The following is a 13,193-nucleotide window of genomic DNA, read 5'->3' as shown; positions in this document are numbered from 1 at the left end:
CTTGCCGTATGATTTAATTTCCAACATCAGGGCCCAAGCACGAGCACATTGAATCGTCCCGATACTCTGTTGAGTGTGTGCATCTTACTTACGATCGTAGCAGTCCCGCATCATCACACGTCTGAAGCATGTATCCATTTCACATCGATAGACCACGAGTGAGGTTCGATTTTGTACGTTCTGGCACAGTCTAATCGCAACGAGTGTGGTTCGACGTTATACGTGAAGGGGTTAATTGGGCCGGAAAATCAATACAATTATCGAATTTCACTCGCTAACTGGACTGCAAAACAGCAAAAGCTATACTTCAAATTGAAGATGACATCTATTATTGATACATAACTGCTTTGCTAACTGGGCTAACGTACGCCCAGTTATAGATAAGTCCAGTTGAAGATAGTCCAGTTAGTGAATAACTTCTGTATATGACGGGGTGACGAACATCTTAAGCGAGTGTCTTCCGGGCTGCGGCAACATGGGCAATTGTACAGCGAAAATGATACCAATACTAGGAGGGTGGCATCGATTATCATTCAAGGACTTCTTGAGACCGGAATTACATCGCATCACAACAATGAAACGAAATGGAATATTAATAATCATTATGACTCATATTCATAATGCTCAATGACTCAATTCCTTCTATGATAGATTGAGCAGTAGAATCAATACGACTTGAGCTTGAATTATCCAAAAAACGAGAATACTGATTTAACAAACGAACGGAATTCGCAAGAAAAAAGTGGCGTTTGGTAGGCAGATGAAAAAACTCACTTATAAGAAAACTAGAATAGACGTTTCATTTGAATTGTTTAATTTTCGAAAGTTCGATTGGATAGATTTGATTCGAACGTATTTCATGTGTATTTTACCTCAAAATATAACGAAATCGTTTCATGTGTATTTTTTACCTCAAATATAACGAAATCGTTAGTATTTTCAAATTGTTTTTTGTTTCTTCTTGATTCCTACTGTAAATAAGAGTAGTCCCAAAATTCTCCGAATCGGTGCGAGTCTACTTCTTCATTTGGTATGCAAAAGGTATTATTTCCTGCATTTCACGGCATTACCATCATCATTTTCACATCGATTTTTGCTCTTTCCCTCTGTGCGTTAAACCGTTGATTCAACGTCCGACCGGCTCGTGTCCATTCCCACACATTCTTGCGGGCGGGCGAACGACGACCGTTTGGCCATTGGTCCCATCGTTGATTCGGTCGATGGGCAATGTGCGAATTATCATTTTCATGAGAAAATAAAATGGTTGTAAACAATTACTCTGCTTGTTTGACAATGGAAGCTTGATGGTTTGGGAGGGCGTGGTGCGGAAAAAAAGCAGACGGAATATATTGATGACAGAAGACTGGACTATTGAGTTAGGGACGGTGTTACGGACCCAATTTAGATAGCAAGGCCGGCCAATAAACAAAATAATGTTATTGAAGCGCAAACGAGCGCATAGAAAATTTATAGCCCAATGAATCACCAGATACGGCCATGTGATTCATCCCTTTTTTATTTTTCTTTTCCTTTTGTATAGCTTCAGACAAGCGGTGCATGACGCACCAGAAAGTAGGGACAAATAAATAAACAAATTTGTGACCCGCACGATCCTCTGAATAGATCGTATTACTCATAGTGTAGCGCAGGCATACAAGATAGGAAATCACGTGTTCATTTGGGACCGTGAGCAGGCAGCATAGACAGATAAGGCGCCTGGAATACACAAAGACAACAAGACACCAGGCGAAAGATGATTATTGCTGGTAATAAGCCTGGCCTCGCCCATTATCGAATATACGAAGGGCTATAAACAAAAATAACATTTTAAGCCGACGATGAGTAATAAACTTTCTAAATTGTACCCCTCTAGCGAGAGCGACAGAGGTCCGCAGAGATAAGCGGGTAGTAATTACATGTAGGGAAATAGCAGGCAGACAATCGATATGGGCTCGGTTGTCTGAGAAGGAAAGAGAGATCTCTTCTCTCCTTTATAGTTTTAACGCCTAGGAATGAATTCTTGGGTATATATACTCGGGATTCTGGCCTAGGAATGGAGTTCAAGTTTCAGTCAGTTCAATTTCACAGTTCAAATCAAACAGTTCAAATCAAACAGTTCAAATCAGAAGTCTAATTCGTTAGTTCAAAATCAAAGTTCGTAGTTCAAAGTTCAATTCGTGATCCGAAAATCCACCAAGCGTTGACAACCAGGCGTCACGCATCAGAATCCGGATACACCCAAGCGTTGGCAACCAGGCGCCACGCTATAAAAGGTATAACCAAAAGGAACAAATCCCAATCCGAAAAGCAGACCATTTGCTTCGCTTCACCGGACCGCACTGGAGCCGGAAGAGGTTGAAGTTTTGTGGCTGCCCTAGCCGGGATTTGTTCACGCAAAGGGGCTTAGCCCATAAGAGACCAACCAAGTCCAGGGAAATAGATCCCTGGCTTTAATAAATTTAAACCGTGATTCTCAGGCCTCAATTGCCGACATCTAGGGAAATAAGTTCCCTAGATTAATCACGAAGCGCTCGAGAGAGGACGAGCGAAAACTCTTGCCTTCATAGCAAGCATCTAGGGAACTCCAGTTCCTTAGATTATATTTTGGTGGCTCCAGAGAGGAGATTTAAAACTCACACCTTCGCCAAGAAAAGAACCACGATCCCTCGCGCAAGAGGAGTAAATCGGGAGGCTCAGAATCACGCCTTTTTGAAAAGACTAAGAAGTCAAGAATTGAAATTTGAACTCTCGCGCCAGAGAGTGAAATTGAACTCACGTGTATTCAAACGGGAATCACGTTGTAAGAGGAGATAAGACTTGGAACTCAAGCACTCATAGAAATTGATTTGAACACACGTGCATTCAAAAGGGAATCACGTTTATAAGAAAGAGATAAGACTTGAAAATTTAAGCACTCAAAAAAGATCTGAATTGAACTCACGTGTATTCAAGAAGGAATCACGTTAATTAAAATGGCTACATACGCATATAAAGCCAACCCTAATGGGCACTGCCGTCTGTGTACGGACAAAGACAAGAAAGAGGACATGGTCGCATGCGATGAATGCGATCGGTGGTTCCACATTTCATGTGTGGGACTCACATACCTACCCAAGAAAGATGAAAGGTGGGTATGCCCTAAGTGCATGAGCACAGAAAGGGAAATGATGGAACTGAAAGTCAAAGTCAGACAATCAGTTTCCGGAGACAGCTTGCAAGAAATTTTGCAAGAGAACAGAGCAGCAATGGAGGCTCTGGTAAAGTCCATGAGGACAACGAGATTCGAAGCTGAACCAGGTACAAGTTCAGCACACAATAATGACAGCATCGAAGGTCAAAATCAGGAGGCAGAGCCAGAATGGACTGTCTACCTAAAGCGACAAGCACTCATGAGCTTGCCAAAATATGGAGGTGCGGCCAGAGAATGGCCGAAATTTAAAAAGGCCTTTGATGAGACCACAAAACAAGGTCAATTTAACAGGCTTGAAAATTTGAATCGCCTGCAAACAGTGCTGTACGGGAACGCAGAGAGGAGCGTCCGACAGTTAATGATGGATCCAAATAATATGGACCAAATAATTGATAGACTAGAAGATAATTTCGGAAGACCCGAACTAGTCTATAAAGAACTACTAGCCGAACTCACCAATATCAAAAGGGAGAGTCGGAATTTGATTACCGAGATATCCGAAGCACTGGATAATCTCGTCTGTAATGTTTCTCTTATGGATAGAGAAGAATTCCTGATTGACCACCGATTGGTGGAAGAGATCATAAGGAAAATGCCCTACGGTCTACAGGTGAAGTGGACTGAAGAAATGTACGACGGGGCAAAGACTTTAGCTGATCTCAATGAGTGGCTGAAGCCTCATTCGAGAACCAATAGACTGCTGAATGGCACCAGCAGGCCGCAGCCGCGAGAAACAAGCAGACCGCAGCCGCGAGAAATTAACAGATCGCAGCCGCGAGACACGAGGCCTGAGCGTCGATTTAACGTAAATACGCATCAGGAAAATAGATCGACAATAATAAAACGCAATTGTGAAGCATGTCGGGGAAACCACAAACTCCTCGAATGCACCAGATTTAAGGCTATGAAGCCTGAAAAGCGAAATGAATTAGCCTTTAAGGCAAAGGTATGCTTGAGCTGTCTCGCATTTACAAACCATATGATGCGAGACTGCAAAAGAGCAAAACAATGTGGAATTAATGGATGTAAGTTCAAACATCATCCATTAATTCATAAATCTCATGAGAGAGAATCAAGTGATTCAAATCAGTCGGAAGGACAGCATAGTCCAGATACACAAGCAGATGGTGAGATACACAATCACCAACAACTAACAAAATCCAACGTATTCTACCAAATAGTTCCTGTGACGTTGAAAAATAATGACAAAATCATCAACACGTTCGCTTTCTTGGATGCGGGGTCATCACTCTCTCTAATAGACGAGGAGATTGCGAACAAGTTAGGGCTCAACGGAAGAATTGATCCGTTAATGCTAAAGTGGACGCAGAACGTCACGAGAAACGAACAAAACAGCCGTAGAGTTCAGGTACGAATCAACGGCAACAATGAAAAAGAATACGTCATGAAAGGAGTGAGAACGATAAAGAATCTCCAACTCCCAGAGCAAAGCTTCAACAAGGAGGTGATGGAGAAAAGGTATCCATACCTCAAGAATCTGCCGTTGAGCAGTTACAGCAGTATACGCCCGACGATATTAATTGGACTGAGTCACAGTCACTTGTTAATTCCATTCGAAAGGCGAATGAGAAAACCGAACGAGCCCACAGCGCTACGAACCAAACTTGGATGGTTCATGTTCGGCAACATATCGTCCAATGTGCAAGGCGGACACATCATGGTCATTCAGCAAGAAGATGAAATGAACAAGGCTTTGCAGAAATATTTCTCCACCGAAGACTTCGGCGTTAAGGTAGTCAAGAATCTACCAAAATCAGCTGAAGAAGAAAAGGCTGAACAAATTCTAAGAAGTACTATGAAATACAAGGATGGTAGATACGAAGTTGGACTTCTATGGAAAGATGAGGAAACGAAATTTCCAAATAGCTACAACAATGCAGCAAAGAGGCTGACAACGAGTGAGAGAACGTTAAAAAAAGACCCAGAGTTGAAAAAATGGGCAATAGAAACATTTGCGGATTACGAGAAGAAAGGCTACATCCGCAAACTGTCAGAGGAAGAAATTATGAAGCCGATATCAAGAGTGTATTATCTTCCACACTTTATTGTGCACAACAAAAATAAGTTGCCACCTAAACCAAGGTTGGTTTTCGATGCGGCGGCAAAGACACAAGGTGTATCGTTCAACACGGAACTGTTATCAGGGCCGGATGCTACTACGTCATTGTTCGGTGTTTTAGTAAGATTCCGAGAAGGAGCAATTGCTGTATGTGGAGACATCAAAGAGATGTTCCACCAAGTACGAATCCGAGCTGAAGATCAACACGCTCAGAGATTCTTATGGAGAGATTGTGATAGCAGTAAGAAACCTGATGTATACGTAATGCAGGTGATGACATTCGGATCAACCTGTTCACCATCATGTGCACAAGCGGTTAAAAACCACAACGCAGAAAAATTCAGAAAATATTGTCCAGTGGCGACTGAAGCAATCATCAAGCAACACTACGTCGACGATTATTTGGATAGTTTCGAAGAGCTTGATAAGGCAGCAGAGATAGTACTACATGTTATGAAAATTCACGATCACGCGGGTTTCCACATCAGAAACTTTGTGTCAAACAGCAGAGAACTTCTGCAAAGTTTACCCTCGGAACGTGTACAAATTTCCGGAATCAAAATGTTCGAAGAAAAGGATTCAATGACAGAAAAGGTACTTGGTGTATATTGGAACACCACGTCTGACACACTCGGCTATCAAATCAAATTAGACAAGCTAGGAAGTGATGTTACACAAATGCTACGTTTACCAACAAAGAGAGAGGTACTAGCTTTCGTGATGAGTGTCTACGATCCACTTGGACTCATCTCAAATATAACTGTGCATGGAAGAATCCTCATGCAAAGGCTGCACATAGAAAATATAGATTGGGATGACGAAATTCCCGAGAAGTTGCAGTCAGACTGGCAACACTGGTTAGAAATTATTGAATCTGCTGATAGCGTAACGATACCAAGATACATCCTCGAAGAAAGAACAGGTGAAGTAGAACTACACACCTTTGTAGATGCTTCTGAGAAAGCATTTTGTGCATGTGTGTACGTAAGAAGTATATCTGGAAACACACCACACGTAAGACTTCTATCAGCAAAGTCTAGAGTAGCACCAGTTAAACCATTGAGCATACCACGCCTAGAGCTACAAGCGGCCGTGTTAGGAAGCCGATTAACCAAAACGATAATAGATGAAACGAGGTTGAAAATCGTCAGCAAAACATTTTGGAGTGATTCACAGACCGTATTGTCATGGATCAAGAGTCCAAAACGAAGAAGCGTATTTGTGATGCATCGAGTAGGTGAAATCCTGGAAGATAACAGGAAAAATGAATGGCGATGGGTGCCAACAGATGAAAATCCAGCCGATGAAGGCACAAAGGAAAAGCTAGGAAAATCACAATGGTTTGAGGGACCTGATTTCCTAAAGCTCTCAGAATCGTCATGGCCTTCCATTGAAGAGAAGGAAACAGACGAAGAGTTGAGAGAAACAGTGCTAGTTCACGAAGAACTAAGCAAACTTAGTTTCATCGATAAGTACAAGGAATACTCAGATTGGTGGAAATTGGTGAAGAACCTTTGTGTATTAAACAGGACAAAGGAAAGATTACGTCGTGGATATATTCCAGACATTGAGTACAAGGACTACCAAAGAGCTGAGAACGTGCTCTATAGAAAGATGCAATGGGAAGCATTTCCAACAGAGATGGAAACTTTATTCAATGGCGGAACAATATCGTCAGGACCATTGGTCAGTTACGCACCCTTCCTAGACGAGGCAGGGGTAATGAGAAGTGGAGGACGTTTGAAGAAAGCCATGTCAGTACCATGGACTACAAGAACGCCAATATTGCTCCCACAAAAGCATCCATATACATATTTGATCGTGAAAGCAACACACGAAAGATATTTCCACCACGGCGAAAACACCGTCATAGCAGCATTACGGCAGAAGTATTGGATACTGCATATAAGAACAATATTAGCAAACGTCAAGAAGAATTGCAATAGGTGCAAAATACGACGTGCAACTCCGGTAGAGCCGATGATGGCAGATTTACCACATTTCCGCACAGAAGCGCATATACCTCCATTTACAAACTGCGGAGTAGATTACTTCGGACCTTTCGAAGTAGCGGTAAAGAGATCGCTCGAGAAGAGATGGGGCGTCATATTCACCTGTCTCTCAACAAGAGCAGTACATATTGAGATGGCAGAAAATCTCAGTACTGATGCGTTCATGGTCGTGTTAAGGAACTTCCAGAACCGAAGAGGAAAGGTCACCAGTATCTACAGCGACAACGGAACGAACTTCGTTGGAGCAGAGCGAGAGTTAAAGTCGCTAGTCAATGAAATCAACGAGAAGATGGGCAAAAATGAAGCAGCAAAAATGGAAATCCAGTGGAGATTCAACCCACCTTCAGCACCACATTTTGGAGGCGCTTGGGAGAGATTAATAAGAAACGTCAAAGTAGCACTAGCAGAGATCCTGAAAGTTTGGGGTAGGAGCAAGCCATCAGCAGCAACGTTGCAAGCTGCATTCATCCAAGCGGAATTTTTAGTCAACTCTCGACCGTTGACACACATACCAGTCTCCTGCATCGACGATGAAGTGTTGACGCCATTCCACGCGTTAATAGGAAGAGCAGGAGAGTATGCCCCACCGTATGCACCAACGACCAGTCAGTATGACACAGCGCAATGGAGACGCATTCAACATTATTCCAAGTTGTTTTGGAACCGATGGAAGAAGGAGTACTTACCAACTCTGTTAAAGCGTAATAAAAATACGCAGAAAGTAGAACCGATCAAAGTCAACGACATCGTCTTAATCACGGACGACGACGCACCACCAGGAAAATGGCCGAGTCATCGAAACGTTTGTGGCGAGCGACGGGCAAGTTCGCCAAGCAAAGATCCAAACCGCGAAAGGTGTCCTGAAACGACCGGCAGTTAAAATTGCAGTACTGGACATTATCAAGGGAAATGATCCAGCCATCAACTAATCAGGAAGAAGACGTCAGTGCTCGCTACCAGAGCACCAATATCCGAAAGATGCAGCCAACTGATGTAAGCTCGCGTCAGAGCTAAGATGTATGATCCATGGACCAAGCATTGAGGAGGACAAGCTGTCTAATATCCGAAAGTTGCAGTCAATGAAGATAACTCGTACCAGAGTCAACATGAAGAAAGTTTCCAAGGACCGAGCATTGAAGAGGACATCCGTTGGAACCAGGCAACGTGCCGAAGAATTGAAATTTAAAAGTGTTTTTAAACTCTGTTAGAATATAAGGATGAATGTAAAATAAATGATGCTCCGAAAACATGTAAACAAATAGAGATATAAGTAACACAGGTAGCATAGGGTCCGTTCAGGAATTTTATAAATCAAACAAGTAGATTTATCAGGGCCGGAATGTTACGGACCCAATTTAGATAGCAAGGCCGGCCAATAAACAAAATAATGTTATTGAAGCGCAAACGAGCGCATAGAAAATTTATAGCCCAATGAATCACCAGATACGGCCATGTGATTCATCCCTTTTTTATTTTTCTTTTCCTTTTGTATAGCTTCAGACAAGCGGTGCATGACGCACCAGAAAGTAGGGACAAATAAATAAACAAATTTGTGACCCGCACGATCCTCTGAATAGATCGTATTACTCATAGTGTAGCGCAGGCATACAAGATAGGAAATCACGTGTTCATTTGGGACCGTGAGCAGGCAGCATAGACAGATAAGGCGCCTGGAATACACAAAGACAACAAGACACCAGGCGAAAGATGATTATTGCTGGTAATAAGCCTGGCCTCGCCCATTATCGAATATACGAAGGGCTATAAACAAAAATAACATTTTAAGCCGACGATGAGTAATAAACTTTCTAAATTGTACCCCTCTAGCGAGAGCGACAGAGGTCCGCAGAGATAAGCGGGTAGTAATTACATGTAGGGAAATAGCAGGCAGACAATCGATATGGGCTCGGTTGTCTGAGAAGGAAAGAGAGATCTCTTCTCTCCTTTATAGTTTTAACGCCTAGGAATGAATTCTTGGGTATATATACTCGGGATTCTGGCCTAGGAATGGAGTTCAAGTTTCAGTCAGTTCAATTTCACAGTTCAAATCAAACAGTTCAAATCAAACAGTTCAAATCAGAAGTCTAATTCGTTAGTTCAAAATCAAAGTTCGTAGTTCAAAGTTCAATTCGTGATCCGAAAATCCACCAAGCGTTGACAACCAGGCGTCACGCATCAGAATCCGGATACACCCAAGCGTTGGCAACCAGGCGCCACGCTATAAAAGGTATAACCAAAAGGAACAAATCCCAATCCGAAAAGCAGACCATTTGCTTCGCTTCACCGGACCGCACTGGAGCCGGAAGAGGTTGAAGTTTTGTGGCTGCCCTAGCCGGGATTTGTTCACGCAAAGGGGCTTAGCCCATAAGAGACCAACCAAGTCCAGGGAAATAGATCCCTGGCTTTAATAAATTTAAACCGTGATTCTCAGGCCTCAATTGCCGACATCTAGGGAAATAAGTTCCCTAGATTAATCACGAAGCGCTCGAGAGAGGACGAGCGAAAACTCTTGCCTTCATAGCAAGCATCTAGGGAACTCCAGTTCCTTAGATTATAGACGGGAAGGTCGTCAGCGCGACTTGAGGATTTGAATGTCATGTCATAGTGTACCAGGAATTCCACAATCATGCGGTGGCAGGGCTTTTTAGCAGGGCGTTTCATTTGAATTGTTTAATTTTCGAAAGTTCGATTGGATAGATTTGATTCGAACGTATTTCATGTGTATTTTACCTCAAAATATAACGAAATCGTTTCATGTGTATTTTTTACCTCAAATATAACGAAATCGTTAGTATTTTCAAATTGTTTTTTGTTTCTTCTTGATTCCTACTGTTCCTACTACCTTGCTGACTAACAGGGCACAGCCGTCCAATTGCTGCGTCAGGGATTCCGTCCGTCGCCGTTGGTCGGTGTGCGGTGTCAACTGTCCTGCTGGGTCAGGGAAACCGCATTCGTTTCGCTGTCAGCAAGATTGTCCACGCTGTTGCCAAGAATGCCCCGTCGACTTCTTCCTCGGTGCTGTTTGTCGGGTTGAAACAGGGGAAGAGCCCACGTGTTGTTGACGTTGCATTTATAGGGTGATGGTGATGTCCATAACTATAGATCGCTATATGCGTTTGAAATCTCTTAATGATTCGTTACATACTTTATTTTATAAATTTCGAAGAGTGAACCCCCTATATAGAAATCAAAAAACGTAGTCTTACGTCAGAAAATGTTTTCCATATTTCCAATTTAATAATTCCAAAAGCAGTATTTATCATTCAGCTATATTGTTCTTTCTTTAAAATCTTCCAGCGAACATGCCGTCATCAGCAACATCACCATCGTCTGCAACAATCACCACCACCACCATCCAAAGCATGCCGCGACGCAAAAAACCAGTCGTTATCGAGCGACGCAACCAGCGAGAGCGTGTCCGTGTGCGTGCCGTGAACGAGGCCTTCGCTAGACTCCGCCAGATGGTGCCCGCGACCCGATTGTCGGCCAAACGTGTCTCAAAGGTAAAAACGTTGAAGCGGGCCGTCGAGTACATTAACGATCTGCGACGGTGCCTGGTCACATTCGAGGGTATCTTCACGGAGTCTCCGTGCGCAAAGCAACCGACGAGATGGAAAGCTGCTGCTGGATTGGGTAATTGCGAACCGTTCCAGCTTAAGTGATGGTGGTTTAGAAGATTGGGGGAAAATTATAGACGTTAACAGTGATGGTGCCGGGGCCAAATGGATGGAGAAATGGAAGAACAAAGATTTCCTCTTTTCTCTCTGGTCCTCGTATCCGTCTTGCTCGGATTTGTTCTAGTCAGCTTTTTTCTTCTTTTTACATTTATTCCGCTCTGTTCGCGGTTCATCTGCTTCTTTTGCTTGATATTTATAATAAATTAATTTTCTATTCTATGGAAGTTGATTAACCTGTGTTTCATTTGTGCTCTTTTTTGTTTTGATTTCCTTCTTCGCCTGGCTTGGGAGGCAGTGCCCGGCAGTCCCGTAAAAGCTTTAGTTGGGTTCTGGGTTCAGATGACGGCCGAGAGTGACCTCGGCACCAATAGCTCCCATCATCATCACCACGCTGTTTTTTTTCGTGCTGGAGGCACAACACACCACACAGCGAACAGCATCCGCAAGAGACGTTAATTGATTTTCTCTCTCCCATCCGAAATAAGTCTAGATCAAGATCCCATCATTGGGCGTTAGTTTATGAAGCATGCGAAGGATTCTGCCCAGCGGAACAGATTTGGATTGTGTTCACAGTGGCCAAATGAGTACCCGGAATGGATAATCAACGGGTCTTTCCCGAGGCGTGTAATCGCTTATGTATGATTGAAAAGCAGATCGAAGAAAACCCAAGAACCCACGATGGGGGAATTGATCGATTAAATCTCTGTAGATTAAATTATGACAAATCTTGAATCCACCATGGAATTCCATTGGCCGCTATCATTGGTATCAATTAACAAAACCATGCATCTATGCTAGTAAACATTTGAACCACTCTGTAGGCTTATTTGTTCTGACGCGGCTTGTTTGTGGGATCAGTTCTAGCCTTTCCCAGCCGTAAATAAGAGTAGTCCCAAAATTCTCCGAATCGGTGCGAGTCTACTTCTTCATTTGGTATGCAAAAGGTGTTATTTCCTGCATTTCACGGCATTACCATCATCATTTTCACATCGATTTTTGCTCTTTCCCTCTGTGCGTTAAACCGTTGATTCAACGTCCGACCGGCTCGTGTCCATTCCCACACATTCTTGCGGGCGGGCGAACGACGACCGTTTGGCCATTGGTCCCATCGTTGATTCGGTCGATGGGCAATGTGCGAATTATCATTTTCATGAGAAAATAAAACGGTTGTAAACAATTACTCTGCTTGTTTGACAATGGAAGCTTGATGGTTTGGGAGGGCGTGGTGCGGAAAAAAAGCAGACGGAATATATTGATGACAGAAGACTGGACTGTTGAATTAGGGACGGGAAGGTCGTCAGCGCGACTTGAGGATTTGAATGTCATGTCATAGTGTACCAGGAATTCCACAATCATTCGGTGGCAGGGCTTTTTAGCAGGGCGGAAGAACTGACTTTACACCCATCAACAACGACTTGCTTATTCATGTTGCGTGCGCTTTCTGTGGAATTCTTTCGATTGTTTTATGGCCATTATCTGCTAGGAATCAGATATTCCCGATGCAGTGTTTGTAGCCGTGGCGGCCAAACGTAAACAATCGAATCGTTACGTTTATAACTGTAAAGAATGAACGGTTTTCGGGCTGCTTTCGCATAACAGCGGAAAAACACAACATCCATCCAATTTCGATTGGAATCGACCTTGGTTATGGGGGGAAGCAAAACGCCGTCTCATGATCCCCGGGAGAGTCAAAAGCACAAGCAAATACTGCCCAAATATTCACATCGATATATTTACCCAGAAAAGTAAACAAATTTGTTTTGCTCTCATCTCAGGTTTTTTTACGGAAACTTTATAAACTCTCATCTGAGTTTTACGGGGTCGGTTTACAATTTCTAGCGCTTCTCGATCCGGCGGACACAAATATGGACTGTTTAGATGCAACACGTGTTTCCTGATTAATTTTTATCCGAATGGTCGATTGTGGGGAGCAGCTCAATGGGATCACTTTGATGTGGGCAACTAAATTCTTCTCCCACTAATTGCCCTATTGGATTCAGCAAAGCTGACTCACCTGCCATATTTTCCGCCGGGCGAGGAGGAAATAATTATCATTTTGTATATATTACCTGCAGGGAGATCTGGGTATCAGTTCTTACAATTGGACCTATTAGCGGTCATTATCGAAACTGTGGGTGGTGATGGTTTTTTTCGTTTTCGTTTTGATATACATTTATCAGGGTGAGATTGATCGTAATGATCCTACATGTGCTCTTCGATGGGCCAGCGTTCTT

General features: G+C 43.0%; 1 protein-coding gene across 1 annotated transcript in view; it reads left to right on the top strand.

Annotated features, from left to right (window-relative positions):
• The window catches only part of LOC129780495 (uncharacterized), a 39,488-nt gene extending 28,405 nt beyond the window's left edge, over positions 1 to 11,083 (top strand). Inside the window, exon 2 of the mRNA XM_055788819.1 lies at positions 10,580 to 11,083. Within this exon, the coding sequence (XP_055644794.1) occupies positions 10,580 to 10,944 (365 nt within the window). The 3' untranslated portion in view covers positions 10,945 to 11,083. The remainder of the gene's footprint in view (positions 1 to 10,579) is intronic.
• The last annotated feature ends 2,110 nt before the right edge of the window (positions 11,084 to 13,193 follow it).

Source organism: Toxorhynchites rutilus, chromosome 3, assembly GCF_029784135.1.
Source record: "Toxorhynchites rutilus septentrionalis strain SRP chromosome 3, ASM2978413v1, whole genome shotgun sequence".
Classification (NCBI taxonomy): Eukaryota; Metazoa; Arthropoda; class Insecta; order Diptera; family Culicidae; genus Toxorhynchites; species Toxorhynchites rutilus.
Note: the sequence above shows the minus strand (reverse complement) of the source record. Positions and strands in the feature narration are given on the sequence as shown.